Raw genomic sequence first — 18,388 nt, forward strand, 5'->3', positions numbered from 1 at the left:
AAAGTTGTCTATACATCTGGGAGAACTAAAAATTTAAAAATGTAAATGTTAAAAATTAAACCTTAAACAACCTTTTTTAGAGTATAACACATGGGGCACAAAAATTAATGGAATGCAGCAACTTGCAGGTATCAATCAATCAACAAATATTTGAGTGCCTGCCATGGGCAAGGCACTATACTTGAAAGGAAAGGAATTCTAGCTACTGAAATATGTTTGTTTTCCAACGAATAAACAAGGTAACAGAGGATATCCCTTGGGGAGCCTGCTAAGAAAACACACACACACACACACAGAGAGAGAGAGAGAGAGAGAGAGAGAGAGAGAGAGAGAGAGAGAGAGAGAGAGAGAGAGAGAGAGAGAGAGAGAGAAATTAGAAGAGAAAAAAGCAGTAAAATTCATTCTACTAATGCCATAGCAATTAAACTCATGGATCTTAACTTACTCCAGGCTGAACTGGTTGATAGCATATTTCAGCAGGGCTTGGCAAACCAGTTTAGTGTTTTAGATATTCTGAGAGAGGTAACTTTCAGCCTTGTCACGTGGGATTCCCCAGAGTCCAGTTCCTCTTTCCAATCCACTCCATGTTTATGAAAGTGCATTAGTTGGAACAGTAAGAAGAAAAAAAAATGTACTGCAGGAAGTCATCCAATCCTAATAAGTTGACATGTAGAATAAAGTTGATGGTGTTATTTATCACTAAGGTAGTCCTGGTTAAGGGTTACCTGTGTGTACAGCTGGAGGAGGGGCAAGCAAAGGGGAATGTAGATAACTAAAGTGAAATAGAGCTGATGTATCCAGAGGTTATGTTGCTAGAGGTGAGATCAGTTACCTACGTGCAACTGAAATTTCAAACTTCTGTTCAGCAGGGACGTGAGTGGACAATGGTGACTGATAGTTGGAAATATCAGCAAACATCTTAAATTTTATACTCAAATGAATGAGCAATGAACCAGGAGAATAGGTCCAGTTTTTTTTGGCTCCTTGTAATTTTTACCTTTTTACTTAAAATTACAGCATCTTTTTCAATGAGTGCCTATGTGACTGTGACTTATTACAATGAAACCAGCAACTACACTGCAATAGAGACATGTGAATGTGGCGTTTATGGATTAGCTTCACCAGTGGCTAATGCTATGGGAGTGGTAGGCATCCCTAAGAACAATAACTATCAAGCTTGTGACCACAACACTGAGTTTAGTAATACTAAGAAGCCCTGGATTGCACTGATAGAAAGAGGTAATTGTACATTTTCAGAAAAAATTCAAACAGCGGGCAGAAGAAATGCTGATGCTGTTGTGATTTACAATGCTCCAGAGACTGGCAATCAGACGATACAGATGGCAAATTTTGGTAAGTAATAATTGATTCACAAAGAGAGTTAATGTCTGTTTATCTTAGAATGGTATTTCCATCTAGAACTGCTCTAGGATCTGGCAACAAGGTTGTAAAATAATTTTACTTTAAATTTTCTTGCCTGGCACGACTTGTAATTACTTTATTATTATTTAATATTTTTAATTAATTTGTTCCAAAGACAGTAGCAATTCATGAAGTGATTCCTATTTTCTTTCATGTTTTCTTAGCAATATAAGTTTCCTCAGTGGGCATTATATCGTGAGTTGCTTTTTAATAAACTGTGCCTTTACCTCTAAACATTAAAAAATTTAATTTCATTATTAATTTGCACTTCTCAGTTTGATTTATTTTCTCCTGCAAAAGGGATTGTATGTTTTCAAGTTTGTGAAACTGCAAAACAGTTTCACTATGCTTAAATAATAGCATATTATAAGTGTGTAAAATGTTATAGAAATGAGAGCTTGACTCTACTGTATGCTTGTAAGATTTGAATCTTTTTGCGGGACTGATACAAACGAATCTACAAAAAAATGATGTTACCCATTGAAAAGTGTATGGCAGAAATAGGATAACACTGTAATTAACAAAGAAAATAAAGATTTCCCTTAGAAATATTTACTAATGGCTTCTTAAGTAAATAGAAACTTCTAATTTATTAACTTTTTAAAGGAGTTACTTCTGAAAATCACTGGTTTTTATTTATTTTAAAAAACAGTTTCCAAGTAAATAGATTTTTAAACCAATGAAGAAGTAAACTTCTGAACCCCATTTTGTTCACTGTGGATAGGTATGTGTGTTTTTATCAGACTTGGTCTAAAAAAAAGGAATAATTTCAATCAAGGCAAGCGCTGACAGTAAATGAATACAAAATTTTGATAATTGGTGTTATTGCCAAATTTGGCCTCTAAGAAAATTAATGCAAATTAAATTAAACAGATTTTAGAATTATGAAAAGGAGAAAATCAAACTTATGTTAAGAATAGTATGGTGCTTGGAACGTTCCAAGTTGTACACATACAATATCACTGTTTAGTACTAATATTTGAAAACCAAACTGCTTATTTCGCTAAGCATCAAAAAAACAAGTAAGACGAACTTCAGCAGTACAAAATTATTGTAGATGTAACGAAACTCCATGTGCTACCTTTTGTGACACATCCTGGACACTGCAAGAGCTCGGACTTTCACATTTTATATTATTTTCTAGCTAAGAGCATTTCATAAGCATTCCCTGCCTGTTCCTGTGTTTTTACGAGTGACTTTCATTTTTGTAGAAAGAAACTAATGCCATTTTCTGATAAAACTTAGGAATTAAATCTGTTCTAAGGAACCAACTTGCTATACATTTAAACTTAGAGATCCTGAATACTCTGGGTTTCCTTTTGCATGAACACATTCTACTTATTCACTCTCCTGCTATTTTTGAAATACAAACAGTATCAAACTAAATAGTAGTCCTGTTTTCAAAACTTTCTTTGCAACCTGTATTAGGGACCAATCTAGTAGAATGTAGGTACCCTGCCAGTAAATTTGAAATATTTACCAAAGATCACTCACAGTAAATCTCTCCAAAAGAAACATGTGCATAATCATTTGAATATGTGACTCTGAACAGAGTTTTAAAAAGGAGGCAGTTAGACTTATCATTCAATATATACCTCCAATATAACCAAAGACACATGATCAAAAATATTTTAAAGCTACGGTATTGCACCTATTTTAAAATAAACACATTGAAAAAGATAGCATAATGATCATAACTGTGATAGTTAACATTTATTGGCATTTACTATATTTCAGGCACTGTTATAGTGTGTTTATTTAATGAACATTGTTTTTTAACATATGATGATATCAACCCCAAAGTATTAAAACTAAATTTGGAATTTTGCCCTTTTAAGACCTGCCAAATAGTGTGCCATTGGATTTTTTCCTTCCTAGAAATTTCCCTTATATAAAAACTATTCAGTGATGCAGCTGACAAACATAAGGAATCAAGTGTGGATATGAAAACTAGATGACCAGACACTAGATTATTAAAGACTGTCATTATTTTATGCCAACATTTTGTTTGTTGTTGCTGTCTTTTCATTCGTGTTTTGTTTTGTTTTGACACAGAGGATGGGGGAAATCCTCCTACAATAAAGCTCACGATTTCACCTTCTGTCATCTCATCTTGTATTACCCCCTAAAAACCACCTTTTCAGAAAATCACACTGTAGCCCCCTCAGGCCCTTGTACTCTTCTACTCTTCCCTGGCTCCCCCTACCTCTTCATTCCTTCAGTCCCATTTTCCTGTACTAGGTCTTACTAAGCACTTCCACAATGTTGTGCCTCTCTACTTCTTTCTAATGTCAATGCTCTCCAGCCAAAGACCACTAGCAACAGACCTGTAGTTTAAAAAGGTAGATTTATTACTTGTTGCAGCAATTGGAAGAGCACACACCATGGAAAACCATACGGCATCCTACTAAGAGGGTGTTAAAAAGGACTTGCAGGATTTGGGCTTGCTTATGTGTTTTGGGGGAGAGTTGAAGGAAGATGACTGTTAACCAACCATTCTGGTTTGCTTGAGATTGAAGGTTTCTTGGGATGTGGGACTGTTAATGTTAAACCAGGAAATTCCTGGGAAAACTGTGACAAGTTGGCCACCCTAGCTGGCTTTGTTCTGAACTTGGAGGCTGCCAGTAAGTTGTAATTCTGTGTTTAGGTTTCTAAATAAACCTTTTTTATAAGTGGGGAAGACTAGCCCATGGCTAAAGCTGTAATTGGTAAAGAAGCAATAGTTACCCTTATTAGCCAGAATAGAGAGATATTTGGTAGTTACCCTTATTAGCCAGAATAGAGAAATATTTGGTAGTTTTTGTGGTGAGGACACTGTCCATATTTTGTCTGTGTTCAGACCTGATTGGAGTGGTCTTTTTTGTTTGTTTGTTTTGATCCGTCATAGTCACAGATTGACCTTCTCGAATGTTGATGTTCTGAGAGATGGTTTATATTCAACAAGAAAATGTCAAGGCTTAATTGAGAGTGCCAGGCTAGGTCCTAAATATCAGGGGCAACTTGTCTCTTTCTCACTGACAATCTACTTCACCCACCCTCATACTGTTGTGCAAATATATTCTCTTCCCCATGTCCTTTCACGTTTCTGTGCCTCCCCATCCTTTATAGGTTGCCTTCAAGGGACCTGATAAGTCTAAGGGATGCTTCCACACTCCTTGCCTCATGATTTAAATACAGAATGTCCTTACTCTTGAGTCCAGTCTATTTACAGCCTCCCTACTAAGAGTGTTATTTTTCTGACGGGGATAATTTCAGTTTCAGAATAGCTTCCACTGAGGAAGAATAGTGTATAGCCTAATAATTGGAGGTAAACTTCTAACTCAGTTTCCCATTGTGCTGTGTCCAGTATCAGTTTCCTAATTTGCTCTTGGATTTCTCCTTTGGGTTATATTCTGCATTGGTGAGTATATCTGTATCTATCTACACACAAACATATATGTATATATACATATATTTTCATATTCTAGCTTACCAGAAGGAATAATGGGATTTTGACTTGGCATTTTGATGAGGTGGGAAATAAAAGGATATGTTTACCATGTTCTTAAGTAAGTATGTAACTTCCTAACAATCTTTTCCAAGCACTGCAGACATGGCCTTTCAGTTCTATTCTAGAGATGCAAGAAAATTCAGGACTCCTGAGTTATTCAAGCAGAAGACACGTAACATGTTAAGTACTTGCTTGCTGAGCAGACAGCTTTGGAAGTTAAATATGCTATTTTTAGGTAAAATGTCTTAAGAAATGCTTAGATTTGGATGTAGTTTATATCAGCAAGGTCAGTAATTTGGGAGGGATGAAATGGTTTATACCTTTTATCATTTCAGCTGTGTCCAACGAAGTGGATTAGAGTCAAGTGTGCGGCATTCAGAATCCCCAAAACTCAACCAATTCCAGAGTAGTGAAGTGCATGAAAAGGAAGGGTTTAATTATAGCAGCAAACTCACATGCTTTATAAAAATGTTTTTCTAGAAGTAAAAGGCGAAATAAAAGCATGGTATATAAATGAAGTGAGAAGATGATAAAAACTTCGGTAAAACTAACTCAGATATGTACATAAAGAAGAGCTTAATTCAAGAAAACTAATCAGTTGCATTTCAAATGAGCCTCAAATCTGTCTAATTCTGTGCATCTCCAAGACACCACTCACTCTATCTTAGACCTCTACAACAGCTTTCTAGTTGATTTCCCTGCCACTCTTGTCCCCTTCCAAGCCCAATCTCCAGACTGTAAGCCAAAGTGGCTTTTTAGAGAAAATAAATCTCACTCTGTTTAAAATCCTTCCGTGGCTTCCCATGACACTCAGGGTAAATTCAAACTTCTTTCCAAGACTTTATCCAGCTCTGAATCATCTGGCCTACTGCTGTGACCTCATTTCCTCTCACTCCCTCCTCTTCTACTCACTGAACTCTTGCCACACGGGACTCCTTTCAGTGCCTCAATTCCACTAAACATTTCCTTGCCAGACAGCCTGAAAGTAACCCCTGATGCCTTCCTCATCTTTGCTCCCACATCTCATTAAACATAAAGTTCTCTTGATCCTACCTCCAAGCATTTCTTAAGTCCATTCACTTTTTCACCTCTGCTGCCTCCATCCAAGCCCAGGCCAAAATCATCTCTCACCTGGACCACTGCAATAGCTTCTTAAGTGTTCTCTCTTGCTATTCTCGCCCCTCTGTAGCACATAGCAGCCAGAGTGATCCTGTGGAAAATGTAATTCCACCCCAGTTACAATAAAATCCAGGCCTTGAGCCTAGGCCTACAAGGTTTGATGCTAATCATGTACAATCAGACCTTATCCTATGCCCTTCTGCCTTGCATTACCATGCCTCAGCCACTCTGGTTTTCTCTCTGTTTTTTAACTAAGAGAAATAAGCGCAAGCTTTTGTACTTGCTGCCTCCTCTGCCTGAGTCACTTCTCCTTCATTTTTTTTTCACATAACACTGCCTCCAAAATATAACCATGTCTATCTACTACCACTAGTCTAGTGCAGGCTACTGCCAGCTCTTGCACTGACTACTGCAAATAGCCTCCAAACTGGGCTCCCTGCTTCTACTCAACCTACCCCATATATTCTCTACACAGAAGCCAGAGTGATCAAAAAATATAGGTCGATCACATCACTCCTCTTCTCAACTCCCCAGTGACTTTCCATTGTTCTTCAAATAAAGTCTAAATTTTATCAGGCCTAAAAGGAGTTGCATGATCTGGCCTCTGCCTATCTCTCCAACCTAACAGTCTACTCTTTCCCTCTCCCTCACAATGCTTCAACCACTCTGATCTTTGGACATTTTCTCCAACACGTGAAGCTTTTTCCGCGTGGGACGCTTTTTACTTGCTTTGCTCTCTCTCACCACCATTGTTATCACACATAACAGGTACTCCATATACCAGTTTAAATGATTCTTCTAACGGGTCTCCCTTGACCTTATTCATATTATTTTCTATCAAAACCTTCAGGTCGTTCTTGTTAAAATTTATTTTAATGTATATTTTCTTTTTGAATTTATTTTTAAATTTATTTATTTAATTTTTTTTTGATACGGGTCTTGCTCTGTCACCCAGGCTGGAGTGCAGTGACACAAACAAAGTTCACTGAAGTCTCGAACTCCCTGGGCTCAAGCAATCCTCCTGTCTCAGCCTCCCAAGTAGCTGGGACCACAGGCCTGTGTCATCACACCAGGCAATTTTATTTTATTTTTTTAGAGACAGGGGTCTCACTGTGTTGCCCAGGCTGATCTTGAACTCCTAGTCTCAAGTAATCCTTCTGCCTCGACATCCCAAAGTGCTGGGATTATAGTCGTGAGCCATCGCACTTGGCCTAATTATTTTCTTACTTGTTTATTATTTGTTTCTCCCACTAGATTGTAAGTTCCAGGAAGACAGAGACCACGTCTGTCATGTTTGCCGTTGTATCCATTGTATAGAGCATAATGCATGGTCTTCACTATTTGCTCAATGAATAAAAGTTTAAGAAGCTACAAAATAATTCTCTTTTATATGTGAAAAGATGGACAAGTTGAAATGAAGTTAGGTAAATTTGACAAACTTGTATTTTTTAAATTGTTTTTATTTTTACTGATACAAGTAATAAATGAGTAGTTTCTCCTACAAAAAATACTAACAATATAATTAAAGTCTCCCTTTGACTACCACCCCCAATTCAAGCACCTTTTCAAGAGATAACTATTGCTATTCATTCAGTATGTAACCTTTCAGACTTTTTCTATTCATTTTTGCATATATACGTACAGAAAACACGTAGTCAATTTGTGTTTTATTTTTAATATTAACAAAGTTATTCTGTAGCTTGCTTTAGCTACTCAACAATAGGAACTGGAGTTATGTTCATGTCAGTAAATTTGTATTTAAATCAAATTCATTCTTTTAACTATTGCATTATATTAATATTGCACATGCACACATAATTTATTTAACCAGTCCCTTAGCAATGGACATTTGGGTTGTTTTCAGTGCTGCTCTTTTACAAACAATACTTCAATTAACATAATTATTGCTGATACATAAGAAAGCTATTGATATTGATCTTGTATCACTATTGTTGACCTTGCATCTGACCACCTTGTTGAACTCCTATTAATTTTATTAATTCATCCATTGATTCTCTTGAATTTTCAAGATAAGTGATCATTTTCTCTAGAAAGTTTTGCTTCTTCTTTTATTTTAATTCTACCTCTTAATTTTTCCAATGGTCTTATTCCATTGTCTAGGGCTACAATAGTGATAACAGTATACATCCTTGACTTGTTCTTGACTTTACTAAAAAGTGCTCCCACCGTTCTATCATTGAGTATGTTATTTGATAGAAGCTTCTGGGAAATAGTCTTTATCAAGGTTCAGGACTTCAGTAAGATTTTTTAATTTTGTTATTCTTATGGGTTAACTAGAATATGCATATATATGTATATATGCATATATGTTTGTGTGTAGATAGATACAGATAGAGTCACCATGTGGGATATGCCCAAAAGGGAAATCCAATAGTTTACTGTTAGCTTGGGAGAAATAATAAGGTGGTATACAGAAACAATAGATGATCTCCATAAATTAGGTATGGAAATAAGAAACAATAGGTAAAAGGGACAATTTTGGGTTATTTTCCAAATACAATTTTATTAGTGCCCTGGATAAAACAATTGAAAAAGAAATTTCGTTGTGACTCCGAGTTGAATGTCAAGTTGTAAGACACAAACAAACAGTAAAAGCATCTTGACAAGTTAGGAAAATTATTTATTAAAAACAAGATGAAGTACCATGGTGAATAGTAAAGAATAATAAATGCAGAGACAGATATAAAATAGAAATATATGGGCAAAAAAGACAGGTTTCTAAGCAAAATATTTGACAACTACATTGTACCACAAGTCAACTAAAGAATGACACAGTTATTTTAAAAATTGACGTGATTATGGGATGTATTAGTAAGTATATAACATGTTACGCCTGGAAAATAACTCAGCTATGCTTGGAATTCATTAATCTCTGAAACATCATAAGCTTTTTTTTTTTTACCTGACTTACAATAACAAATTATTTTAGTACCTCTTTTATGCTTTCACACAAATGCCCAGGTGCCCCCCTCCCCTGGGTACAGGCACATACAAACATAATTGCATTAAAATGTATGTTTATAAGGAAATCAAGATATAGTACCGCTGGGCACCAGTTTCCGGATAAAAACAAAATGAGTAAATTTACTGTGAGCCCTTTCAAGTACATTTCATCTCCCTTTTCTCCATTTTAAAATCAAAGAGCATTTTGAAAGCATCTAAACATGTGCCATTTGTTCATTAACATATGCTTTGCTTAACTCTTGGCCTCTTCCTCCTAAATTTTTAATGTTTCATTTATTATGTTATGATTTGCTGCTCAGACATAGATTTCCCCCAGAATTACTTGCAATTATTAGAAAAGAGTGTGTGTGTAAATACACACAGAACAATGCCTGAGCAAGACCATATAAAGTAGGCTACTTCCTCTTAAGTACTCTCTCTCTGTCACTCTCATTTCAGCAGTCCTCAGTCCATAAGTGCTCTTACCCCAGCTACCTCTCTTCCTTCATTCGAGAATACATTCCCTAGGCAGCAAGGACATCATATAAACAGATTATATCTGTTTCTGTCTAAACTTGCAAGTTTTATGTGCTACTTATTTAGAAAATTGTTCGATATTCAGGTGCTATTTTGATAAAGTTGGGGGAAAGATTTACTTGTTGCACCTAGAAACAACATGCCTTAAAGGAAAAACAAAACAGATTTCTTACTGGTGATATCAGGACCTTTGACAGAACAGTAGAAGAGTGAATTCCAGGAGATGATGTTTCAGAGTGTCCCTCATCACATCATGCAAGCAACAACCTGTTCCACCTATGCTCAGGACATGCTTTGAGCACACAAATATTCAACAGTATAGTAATGTTAATAGTCATGTAAATATTTAACAATATAGTAATGTTAACTGTAACTTTTTAGAGTTTTAGATGTATATCATATTTTTGCCTAAATTTTTAATGACATATATTCTCAGCATGACCTAGCTAATGACCTCAATATGCAATGATAGTAACACAATGTAGTTAAGTAAATTCGTCTCTAGCAATAATCAATACATTGACATCTCCCCTGTGGAAAGAACAAAGAGAAATGAAAATTTCCTTAATAATTCACTTGCTTTCCATTTGTATTTTAAATGACTGTCTCAGCATCATTTCTCATGATAAATTGGAACTCTATTTCTTTCAGTAATGTACCTGTTAAAGTATCTGTTTTTCCTTCCCCTTTATGAAGGCAGTTGCTAATAGTAAGTACTCTGTTAACTATGTGCCGAGCATTCTTCTCAGTGTAATCATCCCAACAACTCCTATGAGGTACATAGTGTCAGTATCTCCATTTTATATATAAGAAAACTGAGACACAGAGAGATTGGTTAAATTCGCCATGGTCATACAGCTAGTACGTTTCAAAGCTGAGATTTGAAACCTAATATCCTAATAATTAAGAGTCTGTGCTCTTAATCAGTACACAATACTACCTCTCCAGTGAGCATATACTATTGGAAGGCACTGTAAAAAAATGGTACAAAAATATCATCATTACCCTCAAGGAGGGAAATGTAGTCAGGGGACTAATATTTACACAAGTCATAAAAGGCAGAATAGAAATGTTAAGGTTATTAGAACTGAAGCAATTAAGAAATTGTAAAGGTCAGAGTGTTGGAAGGGTCATCAACATAGAAGGTGATAGCAGAGAAGTCAAAGACCAGTACCGGGAATATGAAAGTGAGAGAGTTATAGGATAACCAATCAGAAAGTGGGATATTTCTGTTAGGATTTTGGAGGTTTAGCAGATTAGGATGCTGATAATATACAGAGTATGGCCATGGCAGTGGGGTCAATAAAGTGGAATGGCAACAAAAATTCCTGAAGTTAAACCACACTGAGGACAGAATGTTGAGTGATGGAAAGATTTGAGGGTGAAAAGGATGGCTGTGATCCAAATGATAATGTCTTCGATAAATGTGTGGAAATTACTGGGAGGTTGGTCCATGGCCAAGCAGAGAGGAAGGTAATAGAGGTTATTAAAACCAAATGCTGTGAGTCTCCAAGAAGCAGATTTTGATTCATAAGAGTGGGGGAATAGGCCGGGCGCGGTGGCTCACGCCTGTAATCCCAGCACTTTGGGAGGCCAAGGAGGGCAGATCACGAGGTCAGGAGATCAAAATCATCCTAGCCAATACGGTGAAACCCCGTCTCTACTAAAAAATACAAAAAAGCCAGGCGTGGTGGCTGGCGCCTGTAGTCCCAGCTACTCGGGAGGCTGAGGTAGGAGAATGGCGTGAACCCGGGAGGCAGAGCTTGCAGTGAGCCGAGATCGCGCCACTGCACTCCAGCCTGGGCTACAGAGCGAGACTCTGTCTCAAAAAAAAAAAAAAAAAAAAAAGAGTTGGGGAGTAGTCTGGAAACAACAATGTGGGAGTGAAGAGACTCCTATTCCTTGAAATATGTGGGGCACGAACAGATGAGCTGCCTTACTGAAAATATCTGAAGGAGAAGTCGTGTCCTCATGATAAGACGGGTTTTGGTTGAGTCAGGAAGCACAGGGAACCCACAGTGAAGAGAAGATGAGGAAAGTATACAAGTTAAACATCTGTCATGTAACCAGAGATCTAGAAGACACATGGAAACTTTTAGGAGAGGAGAAGTAGAAGAAGAAAGTAATGAGTAGTACAGAGAGAGGAGCACAGAAGTGAATAGTAAACAAATTAGCTTCCATTTGGGAAACTAGCTAAGGATGGAATGAATGTGATACCAGGTGGCAATAATGTAAAGATTAGAAACAAAATTCTGGAGTAAATTTGTCTCAGGCAAGTATGGTACTTGGTTTATCAATGTAAAGGGCTGGCATTGTATATGAAATGTAAGAGCATTATTCACAAGGGAGCAGCCACTCTTGAAGGAGCTGGCAAGGGCAGAGCTGAACAGATTAGAGGTGAAAATGTGAATACATTTAAATCACAAGGGTTTGTTCCTAGAGCTATGATTGTGGATCACAGGGATGGAGAAGCATGTCAATGTTTGGGCAGGGAGGTAGGGTACGGTGGAGGGTAACAGGTGCTAAATGACCTGAATATAAAACTAACCTGCCCTAGGGTTCCAAATGGAACTGCTTTATAGTCTTAATCCAGGTACAAGTTGGTCCTTGACTTGAGTGTCACCTGGGTATCTGGAGGATGTTGCATAAAAATAGGAAATCATTATAAGAAACAAGCACATGAAAAATTATTTGGGGCCCTTTTAATAAATCAAATGGCTGGAAAATGATCTGTTTGTTATGACTAATGCTAATTACCTATCTGCACTGAGGAGATTAGGATTTTAGTAAAAACTGGTAGAAACTTAGTCAAGGCCTTAGGATGTCAAAATTGCAATCATTAAATGCCCGGATACCCTGCATTCCAGAATTGAATTAAATCCAATCAACATTTACTTATGTATATTTTTAGCTTTTAAATGGAAATGTAAATTGAGTTCTTTTCCCTCAAAGCAGTCAATTCAGCAGAGGAAGAGAAGTGTACAATCAGTCAAATAGGATGTTTGATATTGTTTTAGCTCTAAAAATGTCAGCATGGACCGAATAACCATTTTTCAGAAATAATTTTTCAACTGATTTTTTCAGCCTCATATAGGATGCAGTCAGAATCTAAATGTTCAGTTAACTTATGTATAGCAAGATTAGCTGCAGTTGGAGGTCACAGTAGTTACATCTGAGAAATGTAGTACCATTTCAACCATACACACAGGCAAATGCTCTTAGAAAATTAGTTTTCTCAAAAAGCCAGGATATGCAAAATGACCATATTTACCAAAGGGCTTTGTGAGGACTCCTTGGAGCAGAACTCAGAGAGAGGTGGGTAAATCACATGTTGGTTAGAAGAAGGAGTGTGATTTGATTGTTTCACAAGGAATACATCTTTCTCACCTGAAAGCTGCTGTTCATTACCTCAATAAGGGCAGCTTAAAGGCTTAAAGAAGGCCTACAGAGACATACTAGGGCTCTAACCTGATGCATTACCACATGATACCTCCACGGCATGGGAGACCAAGGGGTGAAGAGAAACCCTAGGGTATGAACCCCTGGGTTGCTATTCATTCTTGTTTACTTGTCCATAGCCTTGGCCAAGGGTAGCTTTGCAGTGTGGCTAGGAGGAAATCTCTTAGGGAGAGCAAGTTCTGGCTGACAATTGGATTTTCCAAATTGGGAATAAAAGAAGGCAAAACTGTGATTTTTGTAAATCTAAAAAACAAGGGTTTACTTATTCACTCAACGAATGTTTACTGAGAGCCAAATATTTGTCCTCCCAAGTTTTACATTTCATAGTTCTATCTCTGAACCTTCAAGCATGCATGGCTTCTACCAGAAGCAGTGAGATATAGTAGTGATTCAAGGCATGGGCTTTGTAGGGGGATAGACCTGGGTTTGAATCCCAGATCTACTGTTTGTTTTCCAGCTGTGTGATCTTGGTCTAGTTACTTAAACACTCTGAATTTCAGTCCTCTTATCTCAGTCATCTCATCTGTAAAATGGGAATACTAGCAATACTACTTTAAACGGCGAAAGATGTATAGGATATGAAAAGAAATAAGAGTATGTGGTACTACTTTATATAGGGTGGTTGTAAGGATTAAATTACATAATGCATATAAAGAAGGCACTTTGTGCAATGTCTATTCTATAGTAGACAGTAAAAACTACAGTAGTAGCAAGATGATGCTCATGAAGTCATCCTTGTTTTCAGTTCATTCTCCCTCTTCTTCACTTGTCTGTGTCTCTTTCCCACTTTAAACTCTTGGGCAAAAATGTTTGTCCTACAAGAAGTCTTTTTTGGCTAACAGTTTATCCTGATATTTCCTTTACTTGGCACCTATTCAAAATTTACATACATAGTTCGGGTCATGCTAATTTTGCCTTTTTGCCTATTTTTATGTATTCTTAAATATTCATTTGTATAATTCCTGAATTCCTAACTATTATAGACTAATAGATTCATAGCTTAAACATTAAAAAATACATAATTTCCATGTACTTCAGAAATCCCTTAAACTAAAACCCTGTCCAGTGGTCATTCACTTACTACTTGAGCACTGTCAGGGACAGAGAGTTCATCATCTCACAAGGCATTTCAGTTCATTGCTGAACAGCTCAAGTTTTTAGAAAGTTATTGTTCAAACTATGCCAAAATGTGCCTTCCTCTAACTTTCACACATTTTTCCTTGTTGTGCCTTCCTGAGCAATATAGGACATATTTTAAGTTGTCTTCTATTTACTTTATATCATCCAGTCAATTCCCAATCAGTGGTATTGACATGTTGGCTTTTTTTCTTAACTAATGTTAGAATTTCAATGTTTTTACCACTAAAATAATTATAAATAAATTATTTTTAAATTTTTCTTTTGGTGGGATGGGATATACTCCATCTACTTTTTGAGGATGACTTTACTTTTGTGTCTTGGAGAAGGATTTGGGGGCCAGTCACCTGTGTGATGTGCGGCTTTTTGTGTCTCAGGAGTCCCCATCCCCAACAATATTCTCCTCCCTATTAACATGCTGTCTAAAATTTCATCCTTCATTAAAACAGCATTCTTTCAGGTTTTAAAAGCTGTAGGGTCTTTGAGTCCTTGTTAAAAAGGCAAATGGTCCCAGGAAAAAAAAAACACCAACTGAAAAGTACTACTGATAACTTAGCAGGGATTAATTCATTGATGGCAACCTGAGTGTAAAATAGCAGATTGATTGAGGTGTGATCTGGAAGCAGTACAAGACTGACGGAGATCCAGGGACTTTGTTTCATTCATCTCAGTATAGCACAGTGACTGATTCATATCAGGCCCTCATTGATGAATGAATAAATGAGAATATGAAAATGAATGAATGAGGCTGGAAAAGTGAGCATCTATCCCCCCAGTCAAATATTTCCTACTTCATAATCTTATCTAGAACCATTTAAGTGTGATAACACCAGAAAGATTGGGGTTCCTCGGCTTAATGACACCATGCTGACTCTTAACAGAGTGTTCTTTTAATCTCTGTCTGCTCTCCCCACAGCTATTTGATGTCTCATCTTTAGCTGGCAGTTGGAGACATGACTTCTTTGTTAGGCTGTTTCTATATAAAGCTCTGGCAGTAGGAACTGCCTAGGTTACCAACAGTGATTCACACAGCTACATAAAGTGCTTACACCCACACAGGGTTATGGAGTGAAGGAACCAGATTCCAGTTCAGATCTTGTTTCACTGCACGATATTGTGGAATTAGTTAACATTACTCTCCACTTATCTACATAAGCTGTTGTAGATGTAGTGATCTCCATCATACCATGTGAATTTGAGTAGAGTATTAAAAACCTCATTAATTCTCACCAGTGTTTAATCTAAGTTTAAAATGTGGGGTTAGCACTTAGAGGAGTGAGGAGATTATTAAGTGCTTTCAGAGAAAGAAACTCTTTTAAGTAGTATATAGAGGCAACTGTTTTCTGCAAACAATCTTTGCCTATTCAATAAAGCAGATCCAGCAGTGCTTCTTTTTGGCATCATTTTAGTAGCAATTCATTTGTGTTATTATATTACTTGAAAATAATAGAGCTGCATTTTATATTTTTAAAAAACTTTAAGAGGAAGGCCTACCTGACAGCAGTTTTCTTAACAATGGAAGGATATATTTAAAAATACATAAAATGCCTGTTTTAAGGCTATATAGTAATGTAATCAAAGCTAATGAAATATAGAAATCTGCTTCAAAGAGCAATGTGATTTGAATTAATACTTCAGTTGCTTTTATGCAAATGAATACTTCCTAAAGCACTAGAAAAATTGTGGGGTCTTTTTTTGTACAAGGTTCCTAGTGCAGAACTTATATACAGTATGAATTTCCTTTATCATGGAATGAGTGCTAACCATTCTCCAAAATAATAAAATATTACTATATTCTATAACTCCAATTATAGAACTTGCCTACTTCAAGCAAGTTTTATTAGTATAGTTTCACTCTATTTGCAAAATAATTTCATAATGAAAGTAAGCTTCTATTTCCTTTATTTTGTATGCTCAGGCTGTACTTCTGACAATGAAAAAAGTTATATCTAAAAGAATATCCCCATTGCTCATTTGTGGATATTGTTCAAATTATTGGATATCCTATTAATACTTCTCTGAAGAAATAGATGTCCACAGCCCATTAATCCTTACTCTATAAATACATAAAATGTTAGCAAAGTGATAAATATTGATAAAACTTGTCTCATTCAAGCAATAATACGTTATGAATCTTCTACTTTAGGCTTTCATTTCACTGAACTGTGCCGTTTAAATGTAATTATACTTTCATAATATGAAGCTGTGGTGGTTTTGTGCTGTCTTATATTTACCTGGAACATTTTTAACTGTTATAACTTCTTTTTTACAAACACTCCAATGTTTTTAGAACAAACACTCCAATGTTCTAAATTTAATTTCATATAAATTTTAAATACTGCATAAATTGTGTTCTGATTCCTGAGAAGCTAAACAGTAAAGTACCATGTTCTACTAAACTATGAAAAAAATAGATAATCTCAATTCCTTTAATATGGTTGTTTTCCTGACCCTGAGTCAGTTTCACCCTTGTCTTTGATATACCACTAGAATTTGTTATGAACAGAAGGAAAGCAGTGAACATATACACAACAAAAGGCAAATTTCTAGTCCTCCAAGCACTACTTTTGCACCTGTTATATATTCTGTTAAAACGGCATAAACAATTATGGATAATACATTAGGAAACTCAGAGAACTACAGTTTATTGAGGATATTGACTTAAATGAGTCAGAAGAATTTTCAGTTTGATAAAATTAAAACCTTTTGGAGTTTCAGGGATACAAAAAGCTGATCTGGCTGGGCACTGTGAATCACGCCTGTAATCCCAGCACTTTGGGAGGCTGAGGCGGGCAGATCACTTGAGGTCAGGGGTTTGAGACCAGCCTAGCCAACAAGGTGAAACCCTGTCTCTACTAAAATACAAAAATTAGCAGGGCATGGTGGCAGGCGCCTGTAATCCCATCTACTGGGGAGGCCGAGGCAGGAGAATTGCTTGAACCCAGGAGGCAGAGGTTGCAGTGAGCCAAGATGGTGCCACTGCACTCCAGCCTGGACGAGAGTCTGTCAAAAAAAAAAGTTGATCTGGGTGCCTTAGGGAGAAATTCACAAAGAAAATAGCCAACTATATTCTGGCCAATTTTATTTAGAAATAATAGTCTCTCTAGGTTTAGTCTAGCTTCATGATTTGCCTCTTCTGAAGCTATAAGCAGAAATATGTGGTCAACTAAAATGTGATTTATAAAAAATAAAAATAAAAATAAAATGTGATTTATATGTGTACAACATATGCAGCTGAACTGTGCACAACCGCATTTGACTGTGAAGGAAGTTGGTGGGAAAATACTTGTTGAATATTTGCTACTTTACCACACAGGATGTTGAAAAATATTTTGATCCACAGCAAATATAAAAATAATTTTTGCTAAAAAAATCACTGAATCTAATTCCTCATTTTCAAAACACCCACTTAATTTATAGGAAGATGTGCTTATTTATAGGAGCCAGCCTCTCTCCCCACCTACTCACCGCCTAACCCCATGGGAGTGGAGGGTTGGAGTGGAAATGCACTTTTGCAAACCCTGCAAAAATCTGAAATTAGTATCCACCCCTTCACAGATATCCTCTTGTGGATGGTAGAATTATTTAGTTGGTTTACATATTTATGGAGCAATCACCAGACAGTAAGATCATTTTGTTTCATAAAACACAGGAAAGTTCCTAAGCACATAACAAAGTTTTCATTTATTTGGATCTCGACGATTTTTTAAATCTTCCTTTTGAAACTAGCTAAGTGAGCCAGACTTATCCATACCAGAAAAACCTGTGAATATGTATTTAGGATTTATTGATTGCGTATCATAGTTAGAGTGCAATTCCTTTTTTCAACCCACTATACAAGAGATGACACAGCATTTTTTTGTTCCAACCTTATAAAAGAAAGGCCCAACAGACAGCATGTTGAACATTTTTATGGCTAATTCAAACACTTCAGTACTTGTCTCAAGCACATTTTATTTTGGTTTATTTTTCCATATTTTTTAAATTTTATTTTATTTTAAGTTCCGGGATACATGTGCAGGACATGCAGGTTTGGGTAACTTGTTATACTGACATCTGAAATCAAATTTCCAATGTCTTCTGACACCATATGGCAACTGCTTCAATTATGAGAACAAGACACTCAGCCAAGGTCAGCCAAATTGATTTAAATAAAACAAAAATCAATCTAATTGATTATTTTAAAACTAAACATCTTGAAGATGGGAATAAATTCCCAGAATGAATAAGATCAGTAAGTTCATAGAATCTCTTTAGTGG

The 18,388-nt window shown here is 36.4% G+C and overlaps 1 protein-coding gene across 1 annotated transcript in view; it reads left to right on the top strand.

Moving 5' to 3' along the window:
- The first annotated feature begins 947 nt into the window (after positions 1-947).
- RNF128 (ring finger protein 128) overlaps positions 948-18,388 on the top strand; it is a 100,886-nt gene continuing 83,445 nt past the window's right edge. Inside the window, exon 1 of the mRNA XM_019018832.4 lies at positions 948-1,353. Within this exon, the coding sequence (XP_018874377.1) occupies positions 948-1,353 (406 nt within the window). The remainder of the gene's footprint in view (positions 1,354-18,388) is intronic.

This window comes from Gorilla gorilla, chromosome X (genome assembly GCF_029281585.2).
Source record: "Gorilla gorilla gorilla isolate KB3781 chromosome X, NHGRI_mGorGor1-v2.1_pri, whole genome shotgun sequence".
Lineage (NCBI taxonomy): Eukaryota > Metazoa > Chordata > Mammalia > Primates > Hominidae > Gorilla > Gorilla gorilla.